General features: G+C 48.4%; 2 protein-coding genes across 5 annotated transcripts in view; one reads left to right on the top strand and one right to left on the bottom strand.

Annotated features, from left to right (window-relative positions):
• Positions 1-533: 533 nt before the first annotated feature.
• On the bottom strand, positions 534-13,501 carry TXNL4A (thioredoxin like 4A). 4 transcript variants are annotated; one of them, XM_077871081.1, is made up of 4 exons: positions 13,384-13,501; positions 12,831-13,017; positions 4,172-4,275; positions 534-952 (listed from the first exon to the last, which is right to left on the bottom strand). In XM_077871081.1, the coding sequence occupies exons 2-4, from the start codon at positions 12,981-12,983 to the stop codon at positions 781-783; spliced, it is 429 nt and encodes a 142-aa protein (XP_077727207.1). In that variant the 5' UTR covers positions 12,984-13,017; positions 13,384-13,501; the 3' UTR covers positions 534-780. The 4 variants fall into 4 exon arrangements, with proteins under 4 accessions (XP_077727207.1, XP_077727365.1, XP_077727284.1 ...); XM_077871239.1 differs by having other exon boundaries at positions 12,831-13,005; positions 13,384-13,479; XM_077871158.1 differs by having other exon boundaries at positions 12,831-13,026; positions 13,384-13,467.
• A 101-nt stretch (positions 13,502-13,602) lies between these two features.
• Positions 13,603-20,518, top strand: part of RBFA (ribosome binding factor A) — a 29,124-nt gene continuing 22,208 nt past the window's right edge. Inside the window, exon 1 of the mRNA XM_077870754.1 lies at positions 13,603-13,830. The gene's annotated coding sequence lies outside the window, so the exon portion shown is untranslated. The remainder of the gene's footprint in view (positions 13,831-20,518) is intronic.

Here is a 20,518-nt window from a genome sequence, read left to right as displayed (position 1 = left end):
CGGATCCCCAGGACAACATGCACCCACCCCCCCTTTTTTAACAACATGCCCTTATTTGGAGATGGGTCATCACAGATGTAATCAGTTAAGATAAGGTCATGCTCCTGTGTGGTGGTCTTCTCCAGTGACCAGCGTCCTTAGAAGAGGAAATTTGGACAGACACACATGCAGCGAGAAGGCCATGTGAAGGTTGTGAAGGGGCAAAGATTCAAGCCACAGGATGCCAAAGATCGGCAGAAATTAGCAGAATCTAGGAGAGGGGCAGGGAACAGATCCATCACAGCCCCAAGGAACCAGCCCTGACCTGACCACACCCGGACCCGAGGCTCTGGCCTTCAGATTGGCAAGGCAACTCATTTCCATTGTCACCCAGTCTGTGCCACTTTGTTCTGGCAGCCCTGGAGAACTCACATGGATTCCTACTGCCACATGGGTAAAACATGGTGAATTCTACTCCAGTGCTAAAGATGACGATTAGTCTCCAACTGCCCAAACCAGTTATCTGTACGGCAAGGTTCATAAGAAATAAGCAATTATGACTTTCCATCACTGTGTACTTTATTCGTGTCAGCTAGGTATTTACAAATATTTGCTAATATAAAAATACAATGGCCAGACAGGCAAAGAGTTGATGCCATGCAACCCTTACTACAAAGACCCTCCAAGTCCTTGAGCTTTGAATTCACTTCCAAACGCTTTCTCTAAGGCTTTAAATAGTTTCAAATATTTCCATGTGAAAACAATTCTGCACCACTTCTGTGCACGGAGACTGGGCTGAGCTCAGTATCTGTATTTCGTGGAGTAGTCCTTTGGAGACACAACCAGGCCGCGGCCTTTCCGGGCGCCCCGGTACACAGTCTCGATGATGTCTATCATTTCCTGTTTGTCTTCCATGGCCCAGTTGATCTTGTTGTTGTTACCAGTACCCAGGTCAATCATGATGTGCTTGTTCCTGCAAAGAGGACATGGGGGGGAGGGGTCAGTGCTCACAAAAATCCTTCTAAAAACAGTTCCATAAAAAAAAAAATGCCATTTCCTACCATCTCAGGCTCTTGTTAAACATCAGTGAAGACAAGAACACAGTCAAGAGGATCCACCATGATTTAGAAGATGGAAATAATGTAAACACTATCTTAACACAGCCATGCTTGGTGCAAGCTCCTGCTGTATACTCTGTGACTCCCTCAGGACCCATGTCCTCTGGGGAGCTGAAAGGTCAGAGGGCACAGTTCTAGTCACTTGGACAGTAATAGCATTTTCTGGGGCAGAGGGGTGGCAGAGTGGGGATTTACTTCAAAACACATGATATTTTTTTTTTAATTTTTATTTATTTATGATAGTCACACACAGAGAGAGAGAGAGAGAGAGAGAGAGAGAGAGAGGCAGAGACACAGGCAGAGGCAGAAGCAGGCTCCATGCACCGGGAGCCCGACGTGGGATTCGATCCCGGGTCTCCAGGATCGCGCCCTGGGCCAAAGGCAGGCGCCAAACCGCTGGCCACCCAGGGATCCCAACACATGAGATTTTCATGGCACTCTTGGGAGCTCTGGGCGTATACTTTACTAAAGGCCCCAGTGGCCTCAGAATTTTTAAAAAGCCCTAATTGTGAAATTAGTATATTTTGCATTCCTACAATCAGGGAAGTAGACGATATTTTACGAATTTGTTTTTTAAAAGGATACTTTAAAAAAATGATCTTGTATGTGCACTTGACAAAGAGAGTAATCTTTCCTGTCCTTGGTGCACTGTTTTCCCCAGGTCTGCTGAACATTAATTTGTTTTCACTAATTTAACTTTTCACTTGAACAAGAATGAAGCGCTCTGTCCTGCAGTCTCTGCTTTGGACACCTTTCAACCAGAGCAAGCATCCAAAAAGGCAAATTTGATGCTTCTCTACTGCGAACACTCACTTGCAGGGTAACACTGCGCACCCGCACTCGGGCCCAGGGATCTGGGGGCGGGGACCCTGCTCCTTCTTACCACCAGTGTGCCAGCCATTCTGTGTCCCTACGGGACACCAAACACCTGACTGTTCATGCCCACACTAGCCCCTAGGAATGCATGTGCTCTTTCTAAACTTACTTAGTACTTGTGTCTCTATAAATACCTATCCTCTGGCCCTTCTGTGTCCTTTTGCTAGTCTACTCAGCTGTGGCCAACCCATGAAGCTCAGTGATGGCAGGAACCCTGCTGTATCTGACTTGATGTCCTGGTGGAGACCACAAAACCTGGCAAGACTCAATATATGCATTGGTGAAAAAATCAACAGCAGTACTGATGTGCCTCATCTTAGAATTCTGGGTCACGGGAAGAGCAGAAGGAGGGTCCGTATTCTCTTCTGAGGCAGTGTTCTGGTTCGGCTGCCACAGGCAGCAGGAGGCTGGACCCAAGACAGCCTCATAAGTCGCACCTGATGGCCTGGGGAGAGTTTTGAGCAGCACGAGAAAAGGCCTAGGCTGCCATGAAGAGCTGTCAGTAGAAACACGATCTGAAGAGCGCGGGTGCCTAGGGCAGCAAGGAACACAAGGCTGGGATAGAGGAAGGGCCTCGATACTTGGTGGCTGGACATCAGTGACCCTGTCCTGTGGTTCTGGAGAAGCAGAAGTCACAAGGATGCACTTGGATGGTCAACGAAGGAACTATCAAGCCAAGTCCTGCAGGGGCTGCCTGGTTTCTCCCCACTGCGGACAGCAAAGCGAGGAACACGGGTGTAAGACCCACGAATGCCCCTCAGCAGATACCAGATCCAGGAATGACCTTCTGCGGAAGCCCCAGGAAGCTCTGTGGCCGGAATGCTCAGTCCCAATGAAGAACAATGTGCCCCACCGTCTTTGCAGATGCCCGGGGCAGGGACTTGGGCTGCAGGGACGGACAGTGCAGGCAACAAACCCCAGGGGCTACGGCTGAAGCAGGGTGGGAAGCCGCCCCATGGCACATGCCTTTCCTAGAAGAGGCTGGGAAGCCCCGGCTGAACTGTCCCAGGGCCCCTGAGAAATCAGAGCTGCTTCCTCTGCTGCCCTACTGGGTGCTGCCCTACTGGGTGCTGGGGAGCCGAGGTCACGCAGGATGGGTGTCCAGGAGCCCAAGAGGCCTCAGCCTTACTGATTTTGCTTAGGGGAAGGATGTGCATCTGTGGACCCGGAGCGCACACTATGGCAGACAAAACCCTACACTCAACCCTGAGAAGTTCCTGCCCTCATCCCTGGGATGGTGATGTGATGAGATGCCAATGCTCAGCAACATTACAGACACATAGGGTCGGGCAGGTGACCCCGAAGGTTACAGATCCACTGACTTTAAAATAAGGGGATGATCCTGGATTATCTGGGTGAGATAATTGCCGGCATAGCAGAAGCAGAACAGGGTAGCGCAGAGACAGTGCAAGCCCCGAGATGGAAGGGGCTCAGGAACAGGGGGCCCCAGCACGCAGCCAGCGAGGACACAGTGGCTTCACACCCACAGCCACAGGAAGTGGACACGGCCACAACCCCACAAGCAGTGGCTTCTTCCCCGATTGATGGCCGGCTAAGGGCCCAGCGCATGACTGGCCTCCTGAGACCCTGGGAGGGGAGCCGCAGAGCCCCAACTCTGACCCACAACGCTGGGCTCCTACTACCTGTGCTGTTTTCAGCTGCTACAGTTGTGCTAACTTGTCACATGAGTACAGGCTGAGATACACCCTATACGGTCCTCACCAGCTGGGGAGCTCTACTTTCCCTTTACATCTAATGCTTAATGTCACTATTTGTCAACTTATGTAGTAACAATAAATAGAAACTGGGACGCCTGGGTGGCTCAGTGGTTGAGTGTCTGCCTTTAGCTCAGGGCATGATCCTGAAGTCCTGGGATCAAGTTCCGCATAGGGCTCCCTGCATGGAGCCTGCTTCTCCCTCTGCCTGTGTCTCTGCCTGTCTCCCATGAATAAATAAATAAAATCTAAAACAACAACAACAACAAAAACAAAAAAACAAAAAACCCAGAAAATTTGACAAATAAAAACAATGTCAAATGGTGATTTCTTTCCGATTAAAATCTCCACAACACAACTTTTTTGACTAATGATGTTGCTCAACTTTATTATGTAAGTACCATCAAATGTAAAGATATCGTGATTACATCAAGCTTCACACCAACAATATTTAAGTGAAACGATGATTTTAAGAGAACATACCTGAAGAAAAACATGACAGTACACGGATCGTACAACTCATACATTTTGTTGAAGTCAGGCACTTCTGTAATATCCACAAGATAAATAACTGCAAAATTTTTAACCTAAAAGTAAGAGATTGAAAAAAAACCTATAAAATGTCAATTTTTTATTTTGTAAAAGCACATTTAAAAACAAACAAGACTCTGTGTATAAGAGGATAATTTTCAAATCAATTCCCCAGCCTTTTTTCCCAGTAGAGCTAACATGCAGGAAGACAACCCAGCTGGTTCATGGTCCTGACACTGGGCTGTCTATACCTGGTCTAACATTTCCAGGATAGCAGGTTATGGGAATCCTGCAGAAAATGTCCACAGCTACATTATTCATGTTGACCTAGTGATAATCTGTATGAACTTTTCCAAATACTTCACTGCACACAATCAATAACTGCCCTTAGAATTCAGCCCTACGATTCCCCCATTTAGGTTCAAGCACTTGCAGATACTAATATGCTAGTACCCCAAATAATACTGCACAGAACACATGTTCTTTAACTTTTTTCACTAATTAATTGCTATAAATATATGTTTAGTAAGTTCTTTCCCACTTTTCCTGGTGTATATATATGCTCACATATGTAAATGTTTATACTGTTTTAATAAAATGTGATCATACCACATACTTTATATCCTGCTTTAATTACAAACATGCTCTTGTATAAATTACATACTTTCCCCAAACTTTTTCTTTCTTGTGGGCACCAAAGCAAGGCTTTTTTTTTTTTTTAATTTTTTTTTTATTTATGATAGTCATACAGAGAGAGAGAAAGAGGCAGAGACATAGGCAGAGGGAGAAGCAGGCTCCATGCACAGGAGCCTGACGTGGGACTCGATCCCGGGTCTCCAGGATCGCGCCCTGGGCCAAAGGCAGGCGCCAAACCGCTGCACCACCCAGGGATCCCCAAAGCAAAGCTTATTGATCAATAGTACAAAGCTCCCAAAAAGGGAGGGGATCCGAGAGGGCTGCCCCCCAAACAGAATTTTTATGGCTATATAATGCTTCATCAAATGGTTATGTCACTATTTTGTCATTCTTCCATTATTATCTGATTTTTCATGAAAACAATTCAGATTTTTCATTAATACCAATTATTCACCTGTGAACATTCTTACCCTTAAATTTGTGTACGTATTTCATTATTTCCAAAGATAAATTCCTATAACAGAACCTGTACCACAAGAAGGTGGCATTTAAGGGCCTCTATAAACTCCATTTTAAGGCCTTCCAGGAAGCTCACGCCACCCATAGGTTACAGATTGAGCTGCGCCACCCACAGGAAGAGACATAGCGGAGCCCTAAGCCCAAAACTCAGAATGTGGCCCTACTGGGAAGAGGCTCCTTGCAGCCACCACCAGTGAGAAGACTGGCCATTCGGATGGTGTCCTTTAGAGAACCGGCTACGCATGACCTGTGGGGAGCAGGAAAGCCACGGACGACCCAAGCACGGAGGATGTGCCAAGGCATTGTCCCTACAGGATTTCAGAGGCAGCGTGGCCCTGTGGACACCTTGGTGTGGGGCTCCTGGCCCCCAGAACGTGAGATAATAGACTTCTGTTGTTTTCTCTGCCCAGTTGTGGGGCTTTGTTACTGCAGCCCCAAGAAACGTGTACAACAGTAATTCTAAAATTCTGAATATAATTTGCAGATGAAGTAACATGGTATCTGGGACCTGTTTAAAGACTGCAGTATAACGATATCAGGGCTCAGGTGACACAAGACTGACAAGTATCGGTCACTGCTGGACCTGCGCGGTGGGTTGAGGGGTGGGCTTACCCACCCCTCCTCTCTGCTTTCAGGAACATTAAAAAGTATTTAACATAGAAACCTAAGCCACCATCACCAAGGAAAGTTCACCCCCCAGCTCCCGTCAGAAGCCTCAGAACCTCACATGTTGGCTCCTGTGTGGATGCTGATGCCCCCACGTGCCCCATCGTCCAGAAAGCCTTTATATGGCTGATCCAATCTCTGTGAACACATTCCCAAAACCCTGGATTCCTGTGCCAACAGTGAGCACCTCCTTTATTTTCATGGTTAGCTAGTAAACTGTATTCTGGTTTTATTTAAAATAAGACAAACTGTACCACAGAGGTTAAGCCTGTGTGACAGTCACTGTTCAGATACACAGATGGTCTGGCAGCAGAAGCAAACCATCACGTTAGGTTCACTTCCCCCAAACATGAACATGCTCCTACCTCACTGTAGACTGAGCGCTAGCTACTCTGTGCAAGGCCCTTCTCACCCATGACTTACAGTTCTTCCAAATTGGGACATTACTCCAGTTTTGTGCACAATGAAATCAAGGCTCAGAAAGACAAAGCGCCTCTAAGCTGCAAGGGAAGCAAGTGGCAAAGCTGAGACTCACCGTGTCTGGCTCCGAAGGCCAAACTCTGGATGGATCCCCTACCTGAGCCTTGAACAAACTGGCGTGCCCAAAGGGGACAGGAGGCCTGGGAGGGTGGGGAGTGTGCCAGCCGGGAGAGCCGCGTGTGCACGAGAGGACAAGGCAGGGACAGAGGCAGTGCCCGGGAAGGGGGTTAGACAGAGGTGGAACGTGAGCCTGGGGACCTTCTAGGCCACAGTTCAGGTGATGAAGCTGTTTACAAGTAAGGAGGGCTTGGAAACTTGAGGAAACGAAGGAGCACCTGTAGAGACAGTCTTACAAGGCATGCTGGTGTGCTGGTGTGGCTGTACTCTGGGCACCACTGCCTACATCCAACAGGGGCTGGGCCGTAGCCACTGCAGAGCCAAGGGCAGGTAAGGGGTGGCCAAGGAGATGCACTCACAAACCGAGACCGGGGACCTGTCCAGGGAGGTAGGTGGTCAAGGCAGGTGAAGTCCACGTGCATCCATGACTCTGGCTACTGGAAGGTCATCCACCAGTGACTGTGCCAGACAGCGCAGGGCTGAGGTGCGACCAGCACAAGGCACTAAAGAGGGACCGGCCCCACTAGGAGGGGGCCATGAAGAAAGGATGTCACTGAGGGACGGTGCAGAGGCAGGGCCTCCCCTGGCCACCCCCAATTCCCTCTTTTCCTGGTGAAACAGGAGAAGGCAGCTGAGCAGCATACAGGCCCAAAGAGCCTCCGTGCAAAGTGTTATTTCACTCCACAGCCGCCCCCAGATAGCAGCACTCTCCTCTGCGGAGCGGTCCTGGAAAAGTGACCCTGCCAGTTCTCATCCTGCCTACACTAGAATTTCACTAAGCAGAGACACTTTCTTTTATTGCTTTCTACGTATAAAACAAAGATACTATGGTTTAAAATAAAAGATTTTTAAAAAGATTTTACTTATTTATTCACGAGAGAGACCGAGAGAGGCAGAGACGCAGGCAGAGGGAGAAGCAGGGTCCCAGCAGGAAGCCCAATGCAGGACTCGATCCCAGGACTCCAGGATCATGCCCTGATGCACCACTGACTGAGGCACCCAGGAGCCCCTAAATGTTGTTTTTTTAGTGAAACTTTAAGAGCGGGACCTCTTTCCTTTAGCCTCCAATGATGAGTAAGAAAACTGTAGTTTATTCAGAGTAAAATAAACAGGGGTGTCTGGGTGGCGCAGTCAGGTGGAGTGTCCAACTCTTGGTTTCAGCGCAGGCTGTGATCTCAGGTCGTCCCAGGGTCGTGGGATCAAGTCTCTGCTGGGGTCTCCCTCTGCCCCCCCTCCTGCTCCTCCCACCACTCACTCACATGCTCTCTCTCTCAAAAAAAAAAAAAAAAAAAAAAAAAAAAAAAAAAAAGAAGAAAAAAGTACAATAAACCACCAAGTGACACCCACTACTTGTTTCCTTCCCATCCATATGAATCACATCATGGTTCTGCAGGCAAATTTGAGGCTGGGCACCATGAGTTCGCTGTACCGGACTCACACACAGCACCGGTAAATATGTTTACTGAATGAATCTTAACAACAAACTTGTATTTCGAAAGGCAAGAAACATAATGTCACTAAAAATGTGTTTCTGGACAGTGTGAGCTTAGTGACGTCATCCTGAGTTTGGAGTTCAAGCAGACCAGCCTTCAGGCATGGTCTGGTGCCTTCCTGGGAGGCTCTCAAGCTCCTGCAGCTCAAGTCCTTGCAAAGGGAGGGGTGGCCATCAGGAGCGTGGCCAGGTGATGGCCGTCCCGCGGCTCTGGGGCCTTCCTCCAACTCTGGGCCGCCCGACAGTGTCCTTCCTCTGAACAGCCTCCGTCTGCCAAAGCTTCTCCTAACATGGGCTACATGGCTTCTCATCTCAAGCCCTTCCACAACAGTCTCATCTATTTCACCCGTGTCACACCTGGTAGGGAATCTGTGATCCACTACAATCCTGTGTATTTTTTATAAAACTGAAATGAAACTAGGGGTCTACTCTATTTTCTCTATTTAAAAAAGATTCACTTTGAAAATAGAGAAACAGAATGGAAAAACCACTGCCATGTGCCCAGCCCCATATTTTTAAGTGAACTCTAACCCCAATGCGTGATCTTGATCAAGGCCCCAAGATCAAGAGCGCCCGCTCCACTGACTGAGCCGGCCAGGTGCTCCAGCCCAGTATTTTTTAAACAAGTTACAGAACTTAAAAATATACAACAATCAAATAAAATCAATAGGAGTGTCTTGTAGTGAAAAGTCCTTCCCTTTCCCCAGGCCCACACACTCACGTGTGAGGAAGTCATGTTTGCCCTCCTTTCTCCAGCTGACATCATTAGCAAATGCCCACAGTATTTAGAAAATCATTTTTCTACATGATTTCTAAAATAATTTTTTAGCAGCCAAATAATACACTATCGGGTGAAGCAGACATTCCCGATTCAAATCCCAACTGTCCATTTCGCAGCCTGAACAAGTGACCTGGTGTACCTGCCTCAGGGATGTGAAGGCCACACGGGGGTTACCTGCTCATGATCTAGAGATTACGGTCGTCACGCTGCTGTCCTATCACCGACCCTTTCACTGCTTCCAGCTCTGCTGAGAAATCACAGCAAATGTCCCGTGGAGCAGAAGAGTCCTCTTTAGGACTGGAGAGCTGGGCTACTGAGTTCTAAGGCCTTTCATGCGATGCCCAATTGCTTCCAGAAGTGTGTCAGTCTACACTTGTGTCAGTATTAACCCTCTCGGCACCACTGCAGTAAATTCCTTCCCTCTGACGTATGAGAAACGGCAGCATGCTACTTCAACGTGTGTATCTCTGAAGCTTACTTAACCACTAGGATCTCTTTTTTTTTAGGTTCTTTGCCTCTCTACCCATGGGAGTCCTCTTTTTTTTTTTTTTTTTTTTAAAGATTTATTTATTTATTCAGAGAGAGAGAGAGAGAGAGAGAGAGAGAGAGGCAGAGACACAGGCAGAGGGAGAAGCAGGCTCCATGAAGGGAGCCCAACGTGGGACTCAATCCCAGGTCTCCAAGATCATGCCCTGGGCCGAAGGTGGCGCTAAACCACTGAGCCACCCGGGCTGCCCGCCTACACGTTTTATAAGCACACCTCCTTTTCCTTCAACAAGTCACTGACCAAGCTGTGCAGCCGTCCTTCATCATATGCCACTAAATCTGTTTCCAAGTCGACAGGACTCACGCAAATCACTAAGGCAAGAAGGGCAGCACAAGGCCACCGGTCCAACCTTTCCCACAGAGCTCCTCCAGCTAAGAACCCACCCAGGAAGCTGGGGAGCATGTTCTGGACTGTCAATTGGCACAATGTATTTTAGTTCCAAAGAGTCCATTTTTAGGTAATTCACGTCGAAGCCTCAAAAATACTGCGCAATGACTTTATTTTCCCAAGCTGTCTGCCTGATTAGCAACTTCTGTAACGTGAATGACGAGGTCACTGATAACAGTGGCTAATGACTCCTGCCTGTGTTACCTGCCACGTGACAGGAAGTGGTCCAGAAGCCTGTTATGCTAATTCTATCCTCACGACTATCAATGGGTTAGGCACTACTACCCCTTTCTTGCAGACAGTAAAGTGAGGCACAGAGACAAGTTATGTAGGATCACACGGGGAGCACGTAGCAGACACCAGCACTCCATGCTGCCCCTCATAGCCTGCTGCTAGCTCCAAGGTCACTGCACCCAGAAACACAAAGCCATAGCAAACATACGCAAGTTCCTGGCGCGTATGAGATACCTCATTTGACTGCACGTCACCTCCAGAAAGATTCAATTTACTTTATGCAACTTAAGAATGATCCCTTAAAATCATTTCCAAAAAGTTCCATGTCTATTTGTCTCATATACAATTTTCTTGAATGTATGATCCTGAATCAATGATGTCACCGAGGTTTTGCAGATCTTAAACTATTTGCATGGGTTTTTTTTTTTAACATGCAAAAATTAAAAGTCCCATTTATTCTTCCCCATCGTGGGGTTTAAGTTAACAGCGAGCTGTGACAAACTGTTCCTGCAAAATGGTAAGACAGCTCAGAGGTACACAGCCTCTCCCTGAGGCTGTGCATAAAATCAGGTTTTAAATAGGAAACTTTGTTATTACCACTCTACCAAGCTCCAGACATCTGTAAAATCATTAAGCTTACCTCCCATGTTTTCAGGGCAGCTCAAAACTAATACAGCATGAGGTGGTGGCCTCATGATGGCTGGCACCATCAAAGCATCAAGTCAACACACCACATTCCCGGAGAAACAATCTAATCAAGTCCAGCCTAAACGGTGGAACTTTTACTCACTTTAAAACAGCTGGGGTATCCAAACAGGGCTCGAGACAGGATGAGGAAGATCCCCCACTATCTGCCATTTCTGCAGAGGGAGATTTTTAGATAGTTAAGTTGTTCTTTATACTAAAACTTTAAATTTCAAAAATTCCTGTTGAGCTCAAGAAGGACTTCCAGAATTATAAACTCATGTTTTGCCTTTACACAGAAGAAAATAAAACAATTATCTTGTGATGAGTTTCAAGTTTGCATTTCTAATAACTGTACTATATAATATTAAAAGTTTATTAAAACAGAAATCCAAATTTTTGGACCAAAGAAAAAGTACCTTAAAGATAAAACAAAGACAAATACTCAAAGTGAGCCCAACTAAACTGTTCTTATCAGTAGGTTCGATCCCAGAGTGCGTTCCTCAGTGATCCCGCAGTCCAGCCTACAGCTGACACACAGGGATGGGAAAAGAACAAACAACTTGCTGAAAGTCCCTAAGAGCTCAGGTTAACACAAAATCTGTCTCCCAAAGAAGAGCGTCTTGCTGGGTTTTGCCTGGGTATGAAGAGCCAAATGAGCCTCCCGTCTCTAACCATCCTGACCCTGCACCGAGGGCAGCAGGAGCTGGTCACCACCTGGTGTTTATGCCCCCACATGCCCCGCACAATTCAGAACACACACCCTACGTTATTTCAAGGTCAACAGAGCAGCAATGGTGTTTCTCAGGAAAGTGCTTGGAGGTGGTTCTTCACCGACCACAGCAGTGTCTGTCTGCTTTTGACGCGACAAACTGGCGCCGCAGCTCTCCCGAGCTCCCCAGGCACCTCCTCAGGCTCCCCAAGAAGAGAAAGGGAACGGCCAGTCTCCCAGCACCCTTACTCTGCCAAGTGGTTTTTGGAAGCCACTTCAGAATTCCCAGGGCAGCTTTTGGGCAGAGCTGTGTGTGGACCTCACCCCAGACCTGCAGAACGAGAACCTCGGAGATGCACCTGAGCAAGTCTTCCAAGCGATCCTCACGTGACTGACCGGAAAGACGGCCTCCACAGTTCCACGGTTCCCAGTGCTACCACCCGGCCTTGCTTGGCTTCTCCCGCCACACAGGAGATCAGAAAAAGTAGCAGTGGAAGGTCAGATAGTTGTTAGTGAACTAACCTCAATGTGGGGTCCTGCTCTGACCCCCGAGACTTCGCCTTTCCCAGACACATCTGTCCCTACACCTGTTACCATGTACTGAGCTATCTTAAGCCCTTCTTCCTCTGAAAGAAATCATGGCTTTAATGTTTCCATTACTCTTGACCTCTCCTTATTTACAGAATATCAGTAAGTAATCTATGAATTGGCTACAACTACACATCCAAATGAAAGTTCTCCTGAAATGAGCCCACAGAGCCCACAGGAGAGCACCAGGTGCTGCTGGTTCTGGAACTGCCAACAGAGCCTCCGACAAGCCAGGGTGCCAGCATGGTGACCCAGACTGGGTCCAACCAGGCAAGTCTCCCAGAGCACGTCTGAGCTAGGAGTGCACTTAGGGCACAAAGACCGGAATGGAGAACAGGCTTTCCTTCCCCTGACAGGCACGACTGCCTCCCACACACAGGGAGCAAAGCACCAAAAACTGGCAATCCTGTGCAGCTACCTGGCTAAAACGGCGTTCCACGAAGTCCCTAGGTGTGCTGCTCCCAGCTCCGTGGAGGTGGCACCATGAACCCCTTCAAAACCTGGAGACCAGGGACACACTGCTCCCACGGAAGGACCGCAGCCTCGGGGCACAGGGTCAGGCCCCCTGAGCCCGCTGCACCCTACCCTCTGAGGCCTGGAGCCTCCACGCGGGGGTCAGGCCCTTGGACCCTGCTGCGCCTCTGCAGCCTGGAGGAAGAGGAGGACCTGCACGCGGTCACCTCACTCCAACCCTGCAGCCACCTAGCAAACGGGGCAAACCAAAGACCACAGCTTCCTAGGCTGACGCTGGGCGGGGGGCTGTGTTACCTTCTCCGCGATGCTGTACAGCACCTCGTCCATCTTCATACACGTGGGGTCCCAGTCGTGTCCAAAGCGGATGACGACCACGCGGTCCTCCTCCGACAGGATGGCCTGATCCACCTGCCAGCCGTTGTGCAGGTGTGGGAGCATGTACGACATCTCGGGGCGGCTCCGGGTACACCTGCGGGCACACCTGCGGGAACTGTGCGCACCGGCTCCTTGTGGCCGACTGCGGGCAAGGGCTGCACGTCGCACCCGCCCGCGCCCCTGGGTCCCACAGCAGACCTCACCCCCCCGACCCCTGGAAGAGGGACGGCACTGAGGGGACGCCCTGCAGACCCAGTCCCCGGTGCGGAGGCCCCGGGGTCGCCCCCATCCGTGCCCCTCGGTCCCGCCGCGGGGAGGGCCTGGGACCCCCGCAGACCTTGCCCCCGCCCCCGCCCCCGGCCCCGGCCCCTGTCAAGCTCTACCCCTGGAAGGAGAACGGGGCCGCGAGGACGCCCCGCAGACGCCAGCCCCTGCCTCCCTCGCCCCCGCTCCCCGCTCCGTCCGCCCGCACCTCAGCGGACCGCAGCCTCCCGCGCGGCAGCCCTTCCCGGCGGGGACGCGAGCCGGTCGGTGCGTGCGCGTGGCCGCCGACGTGAGCGTGGGCGTGTGCGTGCGCGTGGCCGCCGACGCAAGCGTGAGCGTGCGCGTGCGCGTGGCCGCCGACGTGAGCGTGAGCGTGCGCGTGCGCGTGCGCGTGGCCGCCGACGAGGGGCCGCGCGCCCGGCGCCGGGAGGGCGGGACACCGAGCCGGGGCTCCCGTGTGCGCCCGGGCGGTGCGGCCGGTGGCCCCCGGACCCCGCGGGGTCGGTCTCCTGAGGTGTCGCCGCGGTCACGGGGGGCCCGGCTTTGCCGCCTGATTCTCAGCCCCAGTCAGGCCCCTCGGAGCGACCCAGCTTCTCCGCGGCGCCCCCGTGCCCTGGGGGTGTGACGAGGGCAGCCGGCCGAGCGGAGCTGCGAGGTGCGGTTCGGGTCCCGGCAGGGAGCAGCGCTGGGAGCCGGGGGACGGGGCCGGCACACGGGCAGGCCGAGGACCGTGACGGGGCTGGAGAAGGCCCGTCCTGCTCACCGCACAGCCGTCCCCGGGGCGGTCCGGGCAGACTAGGCCCCGCTGTGCCGTCGCCGCGTCAGCAGAAGAGCAGCTAAGGTGTGGGTCACCGTGTGAAACACGCACGGCCCTTGTCGCCCGTCGCCCCATCCACCTCCGGGCGCGTCCTTTTGTCAAGAAGCTGACGGAGGATCCCCACGTCCTGTGGGATCCTCGCGCTGCAGCCCCGGGGGGTCGTAGAGGCGCCACTGCGGTCTCCGTTGGGGCAGCTCCCGCCCTGCTGGGGGAAGGCCCGAGCGCGGTCGGCTGTCGTCCCCACTCCCCGCGGTCCCTGAGCCCTGGCGACCGCGGACTCCTGCCCGCCTCCCTGCCCCCGCCTGCTCCGGGCAGGGCAGTTCGTGCGAGCGGAGACCGACCGGGACATCGCCCGGGACTGCCTCTCCAGGCCGCGCTGTCGCGGGCGTCAGGATCCGGTCCTCGGTGCTGGGTACCACTTCATCAGACGCATGTGTGCATTTATTTATTTTTATTTTTATTTTTTATACATTTATTTTTTGTTGGTGTTCAATTTGTCGACATATAGAATAACACCCCGTGCCCGTCCCGTCAGGTGCCCCCTCAGGGCCCGTCACCCAGTGTGTGCGTTTTATTTATCCATCGTCTGACATTTGGCTGTTTCCACTTTCTGGCCGTCATGCATATGCTGCTGTGAACATCTGAATTTGTGTTTGTGTGGACTTAGGTTTTCGCTTCCCTAAGAGTATGAGTGGAAAGCCGGGGTCACACGATAACCGTGTTTAACGTTTTATGGAATACGAACTGTTTTCAAGAATGGCTGCAGCTTTATTGTATTTATTCAAGAGAGCACGTGTATGGCCCCAAGTCGTAGGGTAGGGGAGCGGCGGAGGGGTGGGGCGGGGAGGCGGGGCAGGGGCAGCAGGCTTCCCACCGAGCAGGCCCTGCGGGGACTCCATCCCCAGGGCCCAGAGACCGCGACCTGAGCTTAGCCAAAAGGCGGAAGGCGGACGTTGACCTACTGAGCCACCCAGATGCCTCGCGGCTACACCTTCTAACATTCCCAACAGCAAAGCGTGAGAGGTTTGATCCCTCCACATCTTTGCCTACACTTGTTATTTGTGTATTTTTTATTACAGCCTTGTGGTAGATGTGCCCTGATACTGTGATTTTGACTTGCATTTCCGTGATGGTTAACAATATACAGAGCATCCTCTCACATACTTATCCTCCACTTGGAGAAATATCTGTACATATCCTTTGCCCATTTAAAAAAAGTTGTCTTTATTATTGAGTTTTAAGAGTTTCATTAGATATATGATTTTAAAATATTTCTTCCCATTCTGTTGACCACACTTCTTATTGGCATCATTTGCAGCCCAAAAGTTTTAAATTTTCATTATGTCCAGTTCATCATTTCCTTTTGTTGCTGTGTTGTTGTATGTTTCGGTGTCATATCTAAGAAACCATTACCTCATTCAATGTTGTGAATGTTTACTCCTGCTTTCTTCTAAGAATTTTTAACTTCTTTTTTTTTTTAAACAACCTTTTTTTTTTTTTTTTTTTCTAAGTAAGCTTTAGGCCCAGTGTGGGACTTGAACTCATGAGTTGCATGCTCCACAGACTGAGCCAGCCAGGCACCTCCATTAACTTTCACATTTGGGTCCTTGATCACTGTGAGTGAACTTCTGTGTATGTGGGTGCTAGGTGTCCACCATCATTCTCTGCATATTTAGACATCCACTTGTTCTGACGCCGTTTATTGGGAATATTTTTCTTTCCCTATCAGAGTGTCCTGGCACCCTTGATGGAAATCAGTTGATTTTGTTTTTTGTTTGTTTGTTTTGGTTTGGTTTGGTTCCGTTTGTTTTTGTTTTGTTTTGTTTTTTTAAATCAGTTGATTTTGAATGTAAGGATTTATTTCTGGATTCTCAGTTCTATCCCACTGATATGTATGTAGGTATGTATGTAGCCTAATGTAGGTACCACGCTTTCTTGATACAGCTTTGTGTAGGTCTTGAAATTAGGAAGTATGAGCCCTCCACCTTTATTCCTTTTCATGATTGGTTTGGCTATTCTGGGTCCCTTGTATTTGCATATGAACTTTAGGATTAGCTTGTCAATTTCTGCAAAAAAGGCAGCTGGGATTTTGACAGGGACTGTGTTGACTCTTCACCAATTTAGGGAGTACTGTGCTGCCATCTTAATGTTGAGTCATCAGTGGGTGAAGGATGTCTTTCCATTTGCTTAGGTCTTTATTTCTATGACTTTTATATTTTCCAGTGTTCACGTCTTGTGTTTTTTTTAGGGAGGGAAGTTAAATTAATTCCTAAATATTTTATTCTTTTTTGATGATATTTAAATGGAATTGTTGACGTGCCTGGATGGCTCAGTAGATTAAGCCTCTGACTCTTGATTTTGGCTCAGGTCATGATCTCAGGATCCTCGGATGGAGCACCACATTGGGCTTTGTGCTCAGCAGGGAATGTGCTTGAGGATTCTCTCCTCCTCCTCTGTTCCTCTTCTGTCTCTCTAAAATAAATAAATAAATCTTAAACATAAATAAATAAATGGAATTGTTGTTTTAAATATTTTTAGATTATTTGTAACTAGTGTATAGAAATACGGTTGATCTTTGGATACTGATCTTGCATTCTGCAATCTTGCTGAATCATTCATTACTTGGAATAGTTTTTTAGTTGGATACTTAGGATTTTCTATATACAAGATCATGTCATCTGCAAATAGGGACAGTTTTACTACTTTTATAGTCTGGATGCTTTTCATTGTGTTTTTGCCTACCTGCTCTGTTGAATAGAAGTGGCAAGAGAGACTTGTTCCTCATCTTAGAGGGAAAGCATTCAGATTTTATTTGTTTTATTTATTTATTTTAATAATGAATTAATTTTTTATTGGTGTTCAATTTGCCAACATACAGAATAACACCCAGTGCTCATCCCGTCAAGTGCCCCCCTCAGTGCCCGTCACCCATTCACCCCCACCCCCTGCCCTCCGCCCCTTCCACCACCCCTAGTTCGTTTCCCAGAGTTAGGAGTCTTTATATTCTGTCTCCCTTTCTGATATTTCCTACCCATTTCTTCTCCCTTCCCTTCTATACCCTTTCACTATTTTTTATATTCCCCAAATGAATGAGAACATATAAGTTTGTCCTTCTCCGATTGACTTACTTCACTCAGCATAATACCCTCCAGTTCCATCCACGTTGAAGCAAATGGGGGGTATTTGTCAGGGAGCAGGTGTCCCTGTGTGTCCTTATGAAAGGATACAGGTATCCAGTGTTCCTTCCTTCAGAGCACTGGCTTGAGTTAGGTTGAGGAAGAGAGCAATTTGACTGAATTAATGAAAAATCAATGGAGACTTTTTAAAAAAGAAAGGTAAGAAAGAAAAATGACTGGAGAGCCGTATAGTGCCCCCAGAAGAATTTGCATTTTTTAAATTATTTTTTAGCGGGGGAGGGGCAGAGGGAGAGAGAGAACCTTAAGCAGGCTCCTCATCTAGTGCAGAACCTGATGTGGGGCTCGATCCCATAGCCAGAGGTCATGACAAGAGCCAAAATCAAGAATCCGACCCTTAAGAATCCTCCAGTTACCTCCGGAATCTGCATTTTTATTTACTTTTTATTTTTTTAAAGATTTTGTTTATTTATTCATGAGAGAGAGAGAGGCAGAGGGAGAAGCAGGCTCCTCGCAGGGAGCCTGACGTGGGACTTGATCCCCCATCTCCAGGATCAGGCCCTGGGCCGCAAGTGGCGCTAAACCACTGAGCCACCTGGGCTGCCCTGGAATTTGCATTTTTAAAAGAAAAAAATTATTTGAGTCAGATGTAAGACAATGTTAAGGTGAGACTTTGCTTTCAAATTCCAGCAGAGGCCCCATACTGAAAATAAATGATTTAAAATGCTTACATGTGGGGCCCTGGGTGTCTCAATCAATTAAGTGACCAACTCTTGATCCACAGGTGAACAGAGAGGAGTCTCATGTGCTAATAAGCTTAGAACAAAGCAGGTCATGAAGGCTACATAAGGGTTGATTCCATGAACTTAAGTGCAGAAATATGCCAAACCAAACCACATATTGTTTAGGCTAATTTTGCCTCTTTTACCTCGTGGTATACTTCATTTTATTGCACTTTACAGATCCTGCATATTTTAGAAGTTGAAGGTTTGTGGCAACTCTACCAGCACCATTTTTCCAACAGCATTTACTCACTTCCTATCTCTCATATTTTGGTAATTCTCGCAATATTCCAAACCTTTTTCATTATTATTATAAGTTATAATTATATAATTATTATAAAAACTTATTTGTTGTGATGATATGTGACTAGTGATCTTTGATGTTACTCGTGTCGTTGTTTGGGGCACCGCGATTTTTGCTCCTCCTAGAAGCAGTAACCTGGGGTTAACCAGACCAATGTCCACTGTGGGCTACTGAGCACAGCTGCACCCTTTCCCCAGACTTTTCATTTCCTGTGGCTCTCCTCTTTGGGGAGGTGGATGTGAGGGTTTCCCTCCTGCCCCCTATTGTGGCTGCCTCTCAAAGTCTTCCCTTGCTGCGTACTTGATGTCTCAGTGATTGTGTTTGCTGAGCATCAGGCTGACCACCTTGGGTTTGGTTCTGATGGAAGATGGTGGACTGATAAATGTGTTGTTTTCTGATTGCTCTGCCTCCTGGCCATTCCCCCCCACCCCCTTGTGCCTCCCTGGTCCCTGAGAACCACCATATTGAGATTAGGCCAGTTAATAACCCACAATGGCCTCTAAGCATTCAGCTGAAAGGAAGAGTCACAACTCTCACTTTAAATCAAAAGTTAGAAAGGGGAGCGCCAGGGGGGCTCTGTCAGTGCAGCATCTGCCTTCAGCTCAGGTCATGATCCTGGGGTCCTGGGATCAGGTCCTGGGATCGAATCCCACGTCAGGCTCCCTGCTCAGTGGGGAGTCTGCTTCTCCTTCTCCCTCTGCTGCTACTTATGCTCTTTCTCTCTCTGTCAAATAAATACATAAAATCTTTTTAAAAAATTAATTTAAAAAACAGACATGATTGAGCTTAGTAGGGAAGGCATGTTGAAAGCTGAGCTACGCTGAAAGCTAGGCCTCTTGTGTCAAACAGCCTAGTAGTGAAAGCAAAGGAAAGTTCTTGAAGGAAATTAAAAAGGTCTATTCCAGTGAACACACAAATAATAAGAAAGCAAAACAGCCTTGTTGCTGATGTGGAGAAAGTTTGGTCTGGATAGAAAATGATGTTCCCTTAGACCAAAGCCGAATCCAGACCAAGGCCCTGACTCTTCAGTTCTATGAAGGCTGCGGGAGGTGAGGGAGCCACAGGAGAAAATTGTGAAGCTAGCAGAGGTGGGTTTCTGAGTTTTAAGGAAAGAAGTCCTCTCTATAGCATACAAGTGTAAGATGAAGCAGCAAGTGCTGGTGTAGAAGCCACAGAGAGTTATCCAGAAGATCTAGCTAAGATAATTAACAAAGGTGACTATGGACCAACAGATTTTCAATATACATGAAGCAGTCTTCCCTTGGAAGCAGATGCCATCTAGGACTTTTGTAGAGAAGAGAAGTCATTGCCTGGGTCAAAGCTTCAAAGGACAGGCTGACTGCTGACCCTCTTGTGAGGGGATTAAGTACCTGCTGACTTTAAGTTGAAGCCAGTGCTCACTGACTATTCTGAAAATCCTAGGGCCCTTAACTATTAGGCTAAATCTACTGGGCCTCTGCCCTAGAAATGCAACAACAAAGCCTGGATGACAGCACATCTTTTTACATCATTGTTTGCTGAGTATTTTATTTTATTTTTATTTTTTTTTTAATTTTTTTAAATTTATTTATGGTAGTCAGAGAGAGAGAGAGAGAGGGGGGCAGAGACACAGGCAGAGGGAGAAGCAGGCTCCATGCACTGGGAGCCCGACGTGGGATTCGATCCCGGGTCTCCAGGATTGCGCCCTGGGCCAAAGGCAGGCGCCAAACCGCTGCGCCACCCAGGGATCCCTGTTTGCTGAGTATTTTAAACCCACTGTTGAAACCTACCACTCACCAAACCAAACAAAACCAAGCAAAAAAACAAAACAAAAAACTCCCTTTAAAATATTGCTGATCATTGACAATACCGGTCACCCAAGAGCTTGGATGGATGTGTGCGATGAGATCAGAGTTATTTTCACGATGCTAACAGAGCATCCATTCTGTGGGCCATGGATCAAGGAGTAGTTTCAACTTTCAGTATAAAATATGCTTTGGGGATATCTGGGTGGCGCAGTGGTTTAGCGCCTGCCTTTGGCCCAGGGCGCGATCCTGGAGACCCGGGTTCAAATCCCACGTCGGGCTCCCGGTGCATGGAGCCTGCTTCTCCCTCTGCCTGTGTCTCTGCCTCTCTCTCTCACTGTGTGCCTATCATAAATAAATTTAAAAAATTTAAAAAATATATTAAAATAAAATAAAATAAAATAAATAAAATATGCTTTGTAAAAAAAATAATAATAAATAAATAAAATAAAATAAAATAAAATATGCTTTGTGAGGCTGTATCTGCCATAGATAGTGATTCTTCTGATGGATGTGGGCAAA

This window comes from Canis aureus, chromosome 1 (genome assembly GCF_053574225.1).
Source record: "Canis aureus isolate CA01 chromosome 1, VMU_Caureus_v.1.0, whole genome shotgun sequence".
NCBI lineage: Eukaryota > Metazoa > Chordata > Mammalia > Carnivora > Canidae > Canis > Canis aureus.
The sequence above is the reverse complement of the archived record's forward strand: the minus strand, read 5'-3'. Positions and strand labels throughout refer to the sequence as shown.

What these genes read in the sequence shown, in the direction of transcription:
- TXNL4A (XM_077871081.1), bottom strand. Translation starts at nt 12,983, where the DNA reads ATGTCGTACATGCTCCCACACCTGCACAACGGCTGGCAGGTGGATCAG. An exon ending in TGTACAGCATCGCGGAGAAG is followed by an intron (nt 4,276 to 12,830) that starts GTAACACAGCCC and finishes TCTTACTTTTAG; the next exon opens with GTTAAAAATTTTGCAGTTAT. An exon ending in ACTGTCATGTTTTTCTTCAG is followed by an intron (nt 953 to 4,171) that starts GTATGTTCTCTT and finishes TCCTCTTTGCAG; the next exon opens with GAACAAGCACATCATGATTG.